This window comes from Camelus bactrianus, chromosome 15 (assembly GCF_048773025.1).
Source record: "Camelus bactrianus isolate YW-2024 breed Bactrian camel chromosome 15, ASM4877302v1, whole genome shotgun sequence".
NCBI lineage: Eukaryota > Metazoa > Chordata > Mammalia > Artiodactyla > Camelidae > Camelus > Camelus bactrianus.
Genome location: NC_133553.1, coordinates 63253189 through 63265581, shown reverse-complemented (window position 1 = coordinate 63265581; position 12393 = coordinate 63253189). Strand labels below are relative to the sequence as shown.

Below are 12393 nucleotides of genomic sequence, written 5' to 3'. Positions count from 1 at the left end.
TCTCTGATGGGGCACCAGTTGGGTTCTCCCCTTTTCAATTAAAGGGGCATTGGTTAGGAATCTCCCTTTTGGGGCTAGGGAACTGCGACCCTGCGAATTGTTGTTTGCTTGATATTTGATAACATTGGCCGTGACACGTGTGGGCTCTAGTTCCATGCAGAAGCAAGAGTAATCAGGAGAGGTCTTTAGACATGCGTATACTCCAACCAGTTTTGAGTGTCATGCTTTCAAGGAGCATTATTTGCACCTTCACTATAAAGCAGGACAATCCAATTAGGTAAGAACAATTCTTTAGAAGGTGTAGCCCATTTCGGATTAAGTTTGATGTTTTCTTTTGCATTGTAAAACCGACCTTTTAATAATGCTGAAATCATAGCTGCATTATCTTGTCTGACCAAGGTTTCTCTTCCTACTTCATTTAAAATAATACCTTCCAAAGATAAATATTTTAAAGATCATCTTACTAATTTCTTTCTCTTTTTCTAAATTAAGGCAATCCAACAAATATTAGATAATTTAGGCAAAACATATCTTCTAATCTATCCTTGACAAACTGATTGTTGGCATACTGTTTAATGGTGAAAAAAATGGAAGTATAAGCTGAGTATATCTGCTATCACCTTTATATTTCACATTGCTCTCAATGTTCTAACCAAAGCAATTAGGCAAGAAAAATTTAAAAAGAGAGGTTGTAGTAAAGGAAGCAATATGATCAAATTTGTAGACATTATTGTCTCCACAAAACTGCCTTCACTTCGGAAATTAGCTACAGGGTCTGGAGTCATCAGGCCACCCTCACCTCTGACCAGCTGGCTAAAAATTCAGGGGTTCTCACCTCCCTCTCAGGTTCAATTATTCACTTAAGTGACTCAGAACTCAGTTTTACTATAGCAGTAGGACACATACCAGAACTAGCTGAAGAGAGATGTATAGGACAAGGTCTGGGAGGGTCCCTATCATGAATCTTCCTTTGTCCCCTCTCTGTAGAGTCAGGATTGTCACCCTCCTGACACACTGATATGGAGTATTGCCAACCAGGGAAGCTCACCCAAGCTTGGGGGTCCCTAGTTTTTCTTGGTTAGTCTTTCTTCATTAGGTTCACTATTGATTGAATCATGGGTCCTGTGACGCAATCTCCAGCCTTCACCCCTCTCCTGAGGTCAGGCTGATACAATGCAGCTCAAAGCCCAAACCCTCTCATCACATGGTTGGTCTTTCCGGCATGATCCGCCCCTATCCTGAGTCATCTCATTAGCATAAACTATCAGGTGTGGTGTGAATGACAACATTCCTATCACTTGGGAAATTACAAACATTTGGAGACTACATCCTAGGAAGCTGGGAGACAGGCCACCCATGTTCTTTATTACACACCAGCCTGTCTAATATAAAACAGCAACCTCTTCCCCGCCCAACCTTCTACTGATGGTTCACCGACTTCCTTCATGTTATTCTGTTCCCTCCTTAACAGTTATCATCATTATTCATATTGTATATATATTTATTTATTGCCTTTTCCCACCACTGGAATGTAAACTTCACGAAGACACTGTTTTTTTCCCCCATTTTTTCGCCAGTCCCTAGAAAACTCTATAACATAGGAGGTGCTTAATGGTGTATGTTAAATACACACACACATAAATAGCATAAATATAGAGTTGCAAATAGGATGTGCTATTGGTGAAGTTCTTAGTTAAGGGGACTGAGCTGTGATTTTGTTGTCTGATTTGAACCCTGTGGATCAAGATAATACTAGGAAAGATGATGTTTTAAAACAGACCCCATCTAATCTGAATATCTGGGTAGGAGTGATTTAATGGTAAAGTCTGACATACTTTCTCTTATGCTTGAATTTGGCTGTACTTCCCAGTACTGTTGATTGGTTATTTCTAACTTTTGAATGTTTGGGAAGTTTAAAACTCAGTGAATATACATAGGTACCTATCAATATGAAAGTACCTTGGGAAAATTGGCTTCAGGTTAAAATTTATTAGTGGATGTTCTGGAAGGATTCAACCAGTGAGGATTTTGTTTAAGCCATATAATTATGTCAGAAGAGCAACTGGGAGGACACCAGACAAATATTCTAACAGTGGGAAAGAACTTATCTAAAATATTTTGTGTTAACCTTTCCCTCTAAGGGTCAGGCTTGTAACAGGATAGTATCTGCTCCCCTCCGGTGCCTCTTGGGGTGATGAAATCACTAGATAATCGAGGTTATCCACAGACCAAACAAAACTGCCAGTGGCCAGCTGCACAGCTGGCTTCCAAGCAGTGATTTAGGGTCTGGAGAGCAGGGCTTGGCACTGGCACAGCTCGGGAACAGTGGCTTCTCTCTGCAGACCTCTCGACATTCTGGTGCTGAATGAAGTCATTTTCACTTACCGCTCTTCTAGGGGCTTGGGTCAAAGGCTGAGTGTTTGGAACCACCAGCCTCAGACTTGAGCAAGAAATGAGAGTCCCCTGCCCTGTGTTGGAATGAAAGAGCAGTTGCTTTCCATCCTCGTGGGTCTTACCCTCCTATCATCTTCATAACATTAACTTACTTATTGTGCTTTTAACTTTTAAAATTTATAATTAATGATGGCCATTCTGACTGGTGTGAGGTGATACCTCATCATAGTTTTGATTTGCATTTCTCTGATGATTAGTGATATTGAGCATATTTTCATGTGCCTATTGAACATTTGTATTTCTTCCTTGGAGAATTGCTTGTTTGGGTCTTCTGCCCATTTTTGGATTGGGTTGTTTGTTTTTTTCTTATTATGTTGTGTGAGCTGCTTATATATTCTGGATATCAAGCCTTTGTCGGTTTCATCATTTGCAAAAATTTTCTCCCATTGCGTAGGTTGTTGTTTTGTTTTACTTAAGTATTGAGTAAGTGCAAAAGACTTCAAAAAAAATCTGTAAAGTGTAAAGACTAATGATACAACACACACTCATGGAGTTCCCTCGCCTTAATCTAAATTGAGAAAGAGAGAGAGCATCACCACTGCCTTGAAAGTCATCCATTTGCCCCTCTAAGAACCCTTCTCTGCATCTCAGGACTATACGATTATATCAAATTTTGTGTTATCATTCCTTTGTTTTTGGTCCTACTATTACCACATACGAATGTATTTCTAAAATATGTATTGTTTAGTTTTGCCTGTTTTTGAACTTTATATAAATACAATGCAGTTTCTTCTGCAATTTGCTTTTCAGAATCAATGCTATTTTTCAGAACCATTTATGTTGTTGCCTGAGGCAATTTCATTGCTGTTCATAAGATGTACACTACCAGCATCGTAGACCTTCCAAAATGTCCTGAAGCCATGAGATGTGGAAACTTATTAAAGAAGAGGGAAGCAGAATTTAAGAGGAGCTAATATGTGGTTTTGAGGTGGGAAGCCCCATAAAAAGACCAGCAGGACCCCCAGGCAGGGCCACTACTCTCCTGCCAGCACCATCCGGTTCCCTGGCCCAACAGTTCTATCTCAGTTTTTAACTCTGAAACGGCTTACTTCTAGGAAAGTGGAACTTACCCCTAAAATTCTATTGGTTCCCTGAGCTCACTCCTGATTGGTTATTTCCTTCACTCCTGAATGGTCCATTTCCCTCACTCCTAATTGGTTATTTCTCTCCCTCCTGATTGGTCCATTTCTACAAAGCTTGTTCCTAATTAGTTAACTTTTGTTATACTTTATTTGCTTTATACTTTAAAGTGTAAACTGGCAGCCTATAAAAGCCTGTGTAAAGGGAGTCCAGAGCTTAACTCCTCTGGGCCCGCTGGCGTAATAAACCTGAGTTCTCCAGCTCTCCGAGTGCTGCTTGGTCTCCCGCCTGGATCCAGGTTGCTGTCACAACTGAGCTGTAACACTGAGCTGTAACACGTTTTTCTGCAACAGTTACAAGGAGAAAGAAGGAGACTTGGGTCTTGGTCTTGATATAGTTCCTGGTTCCAGTGTTTTTTGATACCAGCTGCTTTTCTTGCCCCAAGAGTATCTTAGATACTCCAGTACCTTGCAATAACCACCCCTGCCCCTTTTTCTGGCTTAAGCTACTCTGAGTGGATTTCTGCCCTTGCTGATCTGAAATGTTGCTGTTCACATCAACTATAGAGCAGTCTTCAGAGCAGTTCGATGGTCTTGGAACCATTTCCAGAGCTGTGGTTGGTAGCATCAGAAGCAGCTGAAGCGGTTCTTTATAAGGGGTAGGTCCTGAATACAGGCTAATTGTTGGGTCTAGTGCAATTTGACAGCTTGCTACCACCGCATTGCACTTCTGATCCTGTGCATCCCAAATGGAAATCATAAAGAGTTTTAGTGTAAACTGAACCCAGTGCTAAAATAGGTTAATTGACACTTGAAGAAACCAAACACAATTAGGAGAAAGCATTTCAGAATGACATGATGAAAACCATTAGAACTCATATTTTTCTGTATAGAATATTCTGATGACTAAATCCACAGCAACTTTGTTTTTTAGTACTCCACTGTTTCTCCACAGAAGGAAATGTTCAGAATCCAGAGTATATTAGTAATGAAGCACTTTTCTGAGTACAAGATCAGGCTTGCCCCTGATAAAAAGGAAAGAAGAAACCAGTATCAATGCCTTTTCAAGTACTTTTTTTGGGAGGGCAGGGGGATAGGAGAGGAATGTCACAGTTTCAAAACTAACTCTGCAGTATTTCAAGATCTAGCTAGCTTGCTGTCAAGATTAAATCAATCAATTCAGGGGTCTGGAAAGTTGCTATTATGTTAGATTCCTAGGTGAACACTTTGTTTTTGTGTAAGTTATTCTTTGAATGCCCAGAATTAGTGATTGTTTGAGCTATTAAAAGTCAGTAGATTTTATTGGCATTCTCTTTTCACTTAGCAATTCATGCATTGTTTTTAAAAATATGTCTTGAGTTTTCTCTAGATTCACTCTTGAGAGGAAGAGTTTCAGAATGCTTAAAAGCACAGAGTCCAGAGCCAAAATGCTTATGATTGACCCCGGCAAGGGATCTGTCACCTCTCTCTGTGCCTGTTTCCTCATCCAGAAAGTGAGGAAAACAATAAAACCTAGCACGTAAGATTGCTGTCGGCCGCAAGTGAGTTATTTAAAGCACGCAGAATAGAGCGCAGCACAGGGCAAGCGCTGCGTGAGTGTCTGCCTTGATTACCATCTCCTGAGTACCTGGTGCCCTCTGTGGGCGTGCCCGAGAATCGCCTGCCAATCCCACCAGCGCTAACTTATAGCACACAGTAGGGAGGCTACTCACCTTGAATCTCTTCAGCCATGTATGTTGGAACCCCCCTGCACATGGTCACGATGGATTTCCCAAACTTGTCCAGGTCATTGACTTTGTTATGGCTGATGGAGTACATCAGGCCCTTGGGAGGTGGTCCCCCTGGTCCTTTGCCCTGAAGCGGAGTGTGGAGAAGACAGGTGGAAAGGAGGACAGAGAGTGAGTGCTACACCCAGTGGTTTGTTGAATTAGGGGCTGGGTACAAGACCAACAGCCAGTATTGCTTGGCTATAATTCTTCCATAACCAAAATGAAGAAGGACCAATGGTAACCCTGTATGTCTCAGAATTTCTAAGTATCCCAAGGGGTTTAGCTGGTTGGAAACCTTCATAAAAGCAGATGTCTGAAGATAAATTTGTTCTGAAGCCTGGACCTCATCTGGTTATCTGATATTTCTTGGATTCAGCTATATTATAAATCAGCTTCTGAGAAGGGGTTCTATTTAATTTCTCTACACTGTCAATGAGTGGTACCCATTTATCAGTTATAGGAATAGGAGCAATTTGGAAATTGATGGCTCCCCTCTCCTCACCCACCCCAACTAGAGTTGCCAAATAAAATACAGGACACTCAGTTAAATTTTAATTTCAGATAAACAATAAGCCATTTGTAAGTATAAGCATGTCCCCAGTATTGCACAGGGTATACTTATGCTAAAAGTATTACCCATTATTTATCTGAAATTCAAACTCAGCTGGGTATCTTCTAATTTTCATTTACTAAATCTAACAACTCTAACCCAAATCTTGCAGAAAAATGTCCTTGGAAAGTGTTGAGGGCTCCCCTTGCCGTGAACGAAGCTTAATTCCTCTGACAGTAAAGGTGAGGAGTTCTGCTCGGCCTCTGTGGAGGCCGATGTGAGTCACAGCATTTGAGTGTGGTGGTAGCTGCCCCTCCGCAGGCAATCACCAACTCCCCCCCTTCAGTGCTGCACACTACAACACACTGTGGTTACGAAGGAACATTTGTGACCTTGTTATTTATTGGAAATCATAAGACCTCCCCCAAGCAAAAATAAAAAGACTATTTTTACCTTCTTTTCCTTGACGAGTGCATCAAGGGCTTGAAGAGAGGGCATGACTTCCTTGTTCATTTTGTGCACAATGCACACCTTCTTGTGAAAGAGCCTGGTCACAGCGAAGCCCTGTTAAAGAAGATGGCATGTTCTCCAAGGTGCTTTGCTCATCAGAAACCAGTTTCGGCAGCAGAAGGGAATGGAACTCTGAGATCACGATGAACTGGAATAAGAGCGCTGGATGTGACCCTGCTTTGCAGCCGTATTTATTACTAACATTTGTCGGGACAGACCACAAACTCTTTGAAGGAGAGACTGAGTGTGGAATTCATTGCTTTCTCTTCAGGTGCTAGCCCCATCAGAGTCCCTCTCCATATGTCTGTTTTGCAGAAATAAATTCATAAATTCTATCATAGTTTGATCTCCTTTGATCCTCATAGAATTTCAAGGAGGCAAGTAAGACAGGAATTTGTTTTCTAACTGACCAGATGATAAAACTGAAACTGTAAAGAACCAACTTTTTTCAAGTACAAAATTTGTTAAACACAGAGTTGCTAATTGCAGAATTGAGCATCTTAACTAGAGCCAAGTGGTTTTTTGTTTTTGTTTTGTTTTTTTGTTTGTTTGTTTTTACTTCCCTTACTAGTTAATATTATCATTCACATTTCCTTTGGTCCTTTTGCGTTACAGATGAAATGTCAATTTCTGTCTTTTTAGAAGGAGATTGAAGATAGAATGAGATAGACTATGCAGTCATATTATGAGGGTTTTTCATCTTTACTGAGGGTTTCTGCAGGTAAAGCAAAAGGATGTCCTATTTGACTTAGAGCCTCACAGCATAGTGGATCCTAATTACTATTCACTGGCTTGAATTTTAACTTATTGTGAGAAACTTAATAACAACATTTGTATCTAGGGAGTGAAAATGGATGAACAAAACAGGCACTTTTACTTGTAACTCTGTGCTTATGTGCAGTTAGAATTTATATTATTTTTAACTTTTTAATGGTTAGCAGGCAAATTTAAATTGTTGTTAGAAAAAAAAAATACCGTATTTGTGAAGAACAGAAACTGCATGTTGACTACCTACAGTTTCGTAGTCCCAGAGGGAATTCCAGGAGCCCCATCCATTGTTATTGTCAACGTTGGCCACGTTGTGCTCATTGTTGATGCTCACTGACTGCTGCCCACTTCCACCACTGTTGTCTTCATCACTGACGTTGATATTCTGAAATTTACAAGAAATTGACAGTGATTTAATACCGCATTTCTTTGCAAATGCATTTTGGTAACACACTTTAAAAAGAGAGACTTACATAGTCAGCAAAGGCAGGCGTCAGGAAGGCACCAAGAAGTCCAGCAAAGACAATCTGAAATCACAAATGACATTGGTCTACCATCGCCAGTCAAAGCAATATCTTCTTCTTCTTTCTTTCTCTCTCTAAGCTTATAAAAATATTTGCTAATTATTTTACAACTCTGTAGAGTGGTCTGTCTTTTCTTCTTCTGTACCCAGACCTGAATCAGGAGATCTAGAAAGATCTGGAAAGTAAGTTTTAAAAGACATCATAATATAAGATTCTTAGACAGCTGTCTAATCCCAGTATAACTATCCTTCTCTATAGAGACGCTTATAAATGCTATGGTTTCATGAAAAGAAAAGAGCGATTATTACTATTATTTTTACGTATTTTTCCATCACAGTGATATTGTCATAAGAAGCAGGCCCCCTCAGTTCAGAATAGTAACAGTCCCCAGTTCTAAGGTAATAAATTCAAAAGGAAAAAATCTACTCACTGTGAACTTCATCTTGGCTTCACCAAAGCAATGGAGCAGAGGAGAAGGCAGGCATGGACTCAAATAACGTCTTCTTATATTTGTACTTGACCCATTTTACTCAGGCTAGGTGAGAACAGGTGAGGTCCGAGACTTATCTTTCTCCATTTTCGGTATCTGTGCCACGACCTGGCATACCAGGAAGCCTTTTGGAATATCTGCCTGATTAGCAAGGCGTTTTGACAGGGAGTTGATCTGACTCACCCTTTCTTGAAGTTGAAGATATCAAACCAAACTCAGTATGATTTATGACACCTTCAGGTCCAGTTGAAGCCGTGGGTGTGGGTATTTTACATATTGATAGTATTCAGATTCAGAAAAAGAAAAATCCCTAAAACCAAACAAGACCACAGATGAGAAACTGCGGGCACCCTGGGCTTTGAGATAGCAGCTCCTGTAAGAATGTGGAAAGGTTTCCTCTTTGTACCTTTCCCTAAGCCACTGGAATGGTTTTTATTTTATTATTATATTTTTTGAGGCTAAATCGGTGCTATTAGCTACTCCCACCAAACCTGTACCCTTTTCTGCAATCCTGAGCTCTCTCAATGATGGAACCATATACCTGGTTAGAAAACCCAGGGCTCTCTTTAGCCCTTTCTTCTTACCACCACATCCAGTTAGCTTCTGAACCTCATCATTGCATCTCAGAATTGACTCTCAGCTCTGGCCTTGCCTGCAGCTTCTTTCCCCTGGACTTTATGACGGTTGTGTGATTGATCACCCTGGTTACCAGTCTCTCATAGTTGAATGTGTTTTTCCCATTTTCCCTAAGGTTGTCTTTCTAAAGTACCTATGAAGTAAACTGACTCTACCATGCTTAGAAACTTTCACTGGCAGCCTGCAAGATAAACTTCAAACTCATAGGAATGGCGCAAAGGGTCCTTAATAATAAAGCTTCCAAAGCCGCTCCAGCTGTATCTCTCACTCTCTGCTACAAACCTACGTTCCAGCCACCCCAGAGTTCCCCCTCTGGTGGGGATATTCAGGATGTTTCATGCCTCTGTCTTCACACATCTGTTTTCTCGCCCTGCAGTTTCAGCCCCTTGCTATTCATTTTTCAAGGCTCAGATACCACTGTCTCTATCACATCTTCATAGCCTAGGGGGAAATGTCTTTCTTTCTTCTTGGAGCCATATAAGGAATCTCTGGCCTTTTATTTGCTTCTAGATAATTTAATTTTCAGAAATTATGTTAAAATAATTTTTAAAATATTCTCATCAGAAGCCAAGAGTAGATACTGTCACTCAGGCAAACAAGTAAATGCTCAAAACAATCTTGGAGGCTTATTAAAAGTTTTCATTTTTTCCCCCTGCTTTCTCCCACAAATGGGAGCTAGTAAATCAAATTACTGAAGAGAAAAATCATTGTCTCATTAACCACTGATCTATAGATTGGCCCTGGGGAAACTTTCCTGAGCCCATGATTGTCCTTTTAAGTGTGGATTGGGCTCAGAGGACCGGGTTACATGATTATAAAGCTTGATTCACTATGAACATGGCTTTCAAAATGTTGGTCTGGGTGGATTAGCGCAGCTGTGGTTAAAACTTTGTAATGTGTCCACGAATTTCTTCCAGATTTATTCTGTAGCTGCAAAAGATCAATAAACCAGGGATGGTGGGCAGACATGTGTGAAGAGGTCTTCATCTGCCTTAAGAACTGTCACATCACTGCAGAGTCAGGGTGGACGGCATGACGCCTTTACTTTCAGCCGTGGGTAGTCGCTTTGGTACACGGGTGCATTGCCTACAGGGCTTTTTGCATGTTCCATCTTACCAAGGACTTGAGATTGACGTATTTTCCACTGGTCTATGAAATGCTGGTCTGGAAGATGCTCATGACAAATAAAAGATACAGAGCTAGCTAGCTAGCTAGAGTTCAGGGTCCAGTAATCTCCCTCATAGAGATTGACGATTCACGTTCATGTAGCAAACGTTCTAAGGAATCTGTAAAGAAGTCTATGTCATGTTGTTTCAGCCATATTCTCCTAAACTTAATTGACTGTAGAACCCAGCTGTCTGTCCTTTTTCTTTTATTGATTTATTTTTCCTGACACCTATTCACATCCCTGGGGAGGGGACACCTTCCTTAGGGAAACAACTGTGCTGCCTCTGAGGATGCATCTCAGATTGGAAAAAAATTCTTCCTTTATATAGTGTTATTTCAATGGCTCCAAAAATCAGAAGAAACTCTTCCTCTGTTCTTTGTGTGGTCTGTATGATTATGTTTATATGTGTGTATGGAAGGGTCAACCCTGACTGCAACCCTAGTCTCATTTGAGGCCAAAATTCATAAGGAAATATGAGCAAGTCACTTGCTTCCTCCCACCCTGAGAGCTATGTTTTATATATTTCTTGTCCTTTGAGATAAAGACAGGACATGCCAATGTGTTTTTGACACTTCCGTAGAACCTAGACTATGCTGGCACATATATCATGCTCCATAGGCCCATTTTAAAAATTAGAATTGTCAAAATTACAATGAGGTATCACCTCACACTAGTCAGAGTGGCCATAATTCAAAAGTCCACAAATCATAAATGCTGGAGAAGGTGGAGAAAAAGGAATCCTCCTACACTGTTGGTGGGAATGTGAATTGGTGCAGCCGCCATGGAAAACAGCATAGAGGTTCCTCAAAAAACTAACAATAGACTTACCATATAATCCATCAATCCCACTCCTGGGCATATACCTGGCGAACACTCCAATTTGAAAAGATACATGCACCCCAATGTTTGTAGAAGCACTATTTACAATAGCATAAAATTGGAAGCAACCTAACTTTCCATCTACGGATGATTGGATAAAGAACTTGTGGTATATGTGGACAATGGAATATTACTCAGCCATAAAAAAGAATAAAATAATGCCAATTGCAGCAACATGGACGGACCTAGAGATTATTATACTAAGTGAAATTAGTCAGAAAGAGAAAGATAAATACCATATGATATCACTTATATGTGGAATTAAAAAAAAAACACAAATGAACTTATTTACAAAACAGAAACAGACTCACAGACATAGAAAACAAACTTATAGTTACCAAAGGGGGAATGTGGGAGAGGGATAAATTAGGAGTTTGGTACTGGCAGACATAAACTACTAAACACAGAATCGATAAACAACAAGGCCCTATTGTATAGCACAGGGAACTATATTCAATGTCTTATAATAGCCTATTATGAAAAATAACATGAAAAAGAATATATATATATGTATAACTGAATCATTATGTTGTACCCCAGAAACTAACATAACATTGTAAATTAATAACACTTCAATAAAAAAATTAGGATTGCATAAAGGAGATGTTCAAGCTGGAAGATAAAAAAAAATTTTCAATATTTATTCATTTCCAGTTTTTGGAGCCAGCTGGAGACGTGTTGCCCTACACTGGCCATAGTGACACGCCAAGGGAGTCCCAGGAGTTGGTGAGACTCCGGTGCCCAGTGCTAGTGCGGAAGAAATCAGCCCCTGAGTAAACAGGGCCTGCTCTGCCCACAGCACTCGATGCCAGCCCATGCCAAGAACCAGGCCTTATTTTATCTCACGACCCACAAACACCCAGGACCTCACCTCACCCCACGCCCTGCATATCCAGCTGGGTGGGAGCTCTCTTTGCGTGGAACAAACAGGGGATGCAGTCTGAGTGCCATATGCTCATACCACAGATCTAGAGGGCCTTTTAGAGCTTTCCCGCATAAATCAGGCTTTGTTTTCCTTCTACTCTGAGTGGAAGCGGGGTCTGACTTACAGGGCACTTTTTCATCATTAGGTGTCCTCATTCAAGAGTCCCCCTCTTGTGTAGACATGTTAACGGGCTGCCCTCGCAGTCAGCATCTGTAAAGTCCTTAGGAATCTTGTCTTCCCTTTAATTCTGGCCCCATTTTCTGATATTTAGGACTCAGCTGGCCTTACGCTGCCCCTTTGACCTCACACTGTAATTTATCTGCTTGCGTGTGGAAGCCCCTTCACACAGAGACTCTGTCTTGGTCTCTCTGCCTACATTGTTTTGCTGAGCACCAGTGAGATGATCCTTGTGAGGGTCCCAAGTCAGGTGGTTCTTTGGGGGTTCTGAACCCACTTCATCCCCTGGAGATGGGGGATGGAGGGGAACTTCTGCCTGCTCCCACGATCTTGGTTTACCAGCCTGCAGCTAAGACCCTCGTTACTGTTCCCGTAGCTACAGCTCCCAGCCCTGTGGCAGTGGTGTACACCCATCAAATCTTCCATATGGAATTGCGGCCAGGAATGACACATCTGAAAAAATA

The 12393-nt window shown here is 41.0% G+C and overlaps 1 protein-coding gene across 1 annotated transcript; it reads right to left on the bottom strand.

Moving 5' to 3' along the window:
- Nucleotides 1-815: 815 nt before the first annotated feature.
- GKN1 (gastrokine 1) lies at nt 816-8176 on the bottom strand. The gene is made up of 6 exons (XM_045523208.2): nt 8085-8176; nt 7604-7657; nt 7378-7515; nt 6306-6416; nt 5246-5387; nt 816-4558 (listed from the first exon to the last, which is right to left on the bottom strand). The coding sequence occupies exons 1-6, from the start codon at nt 8094-8096 to the stop codon at nt 4464-4466; spliced, it is 552 nt and encodes a 183-aa protein (XP_045379164.2). The 5' UTR covers nt 8097-8176; the 3' UTR covers nt 816-4463.
- Nucleotides 8177-12393: the final 4217 nt, after the last annotated feature.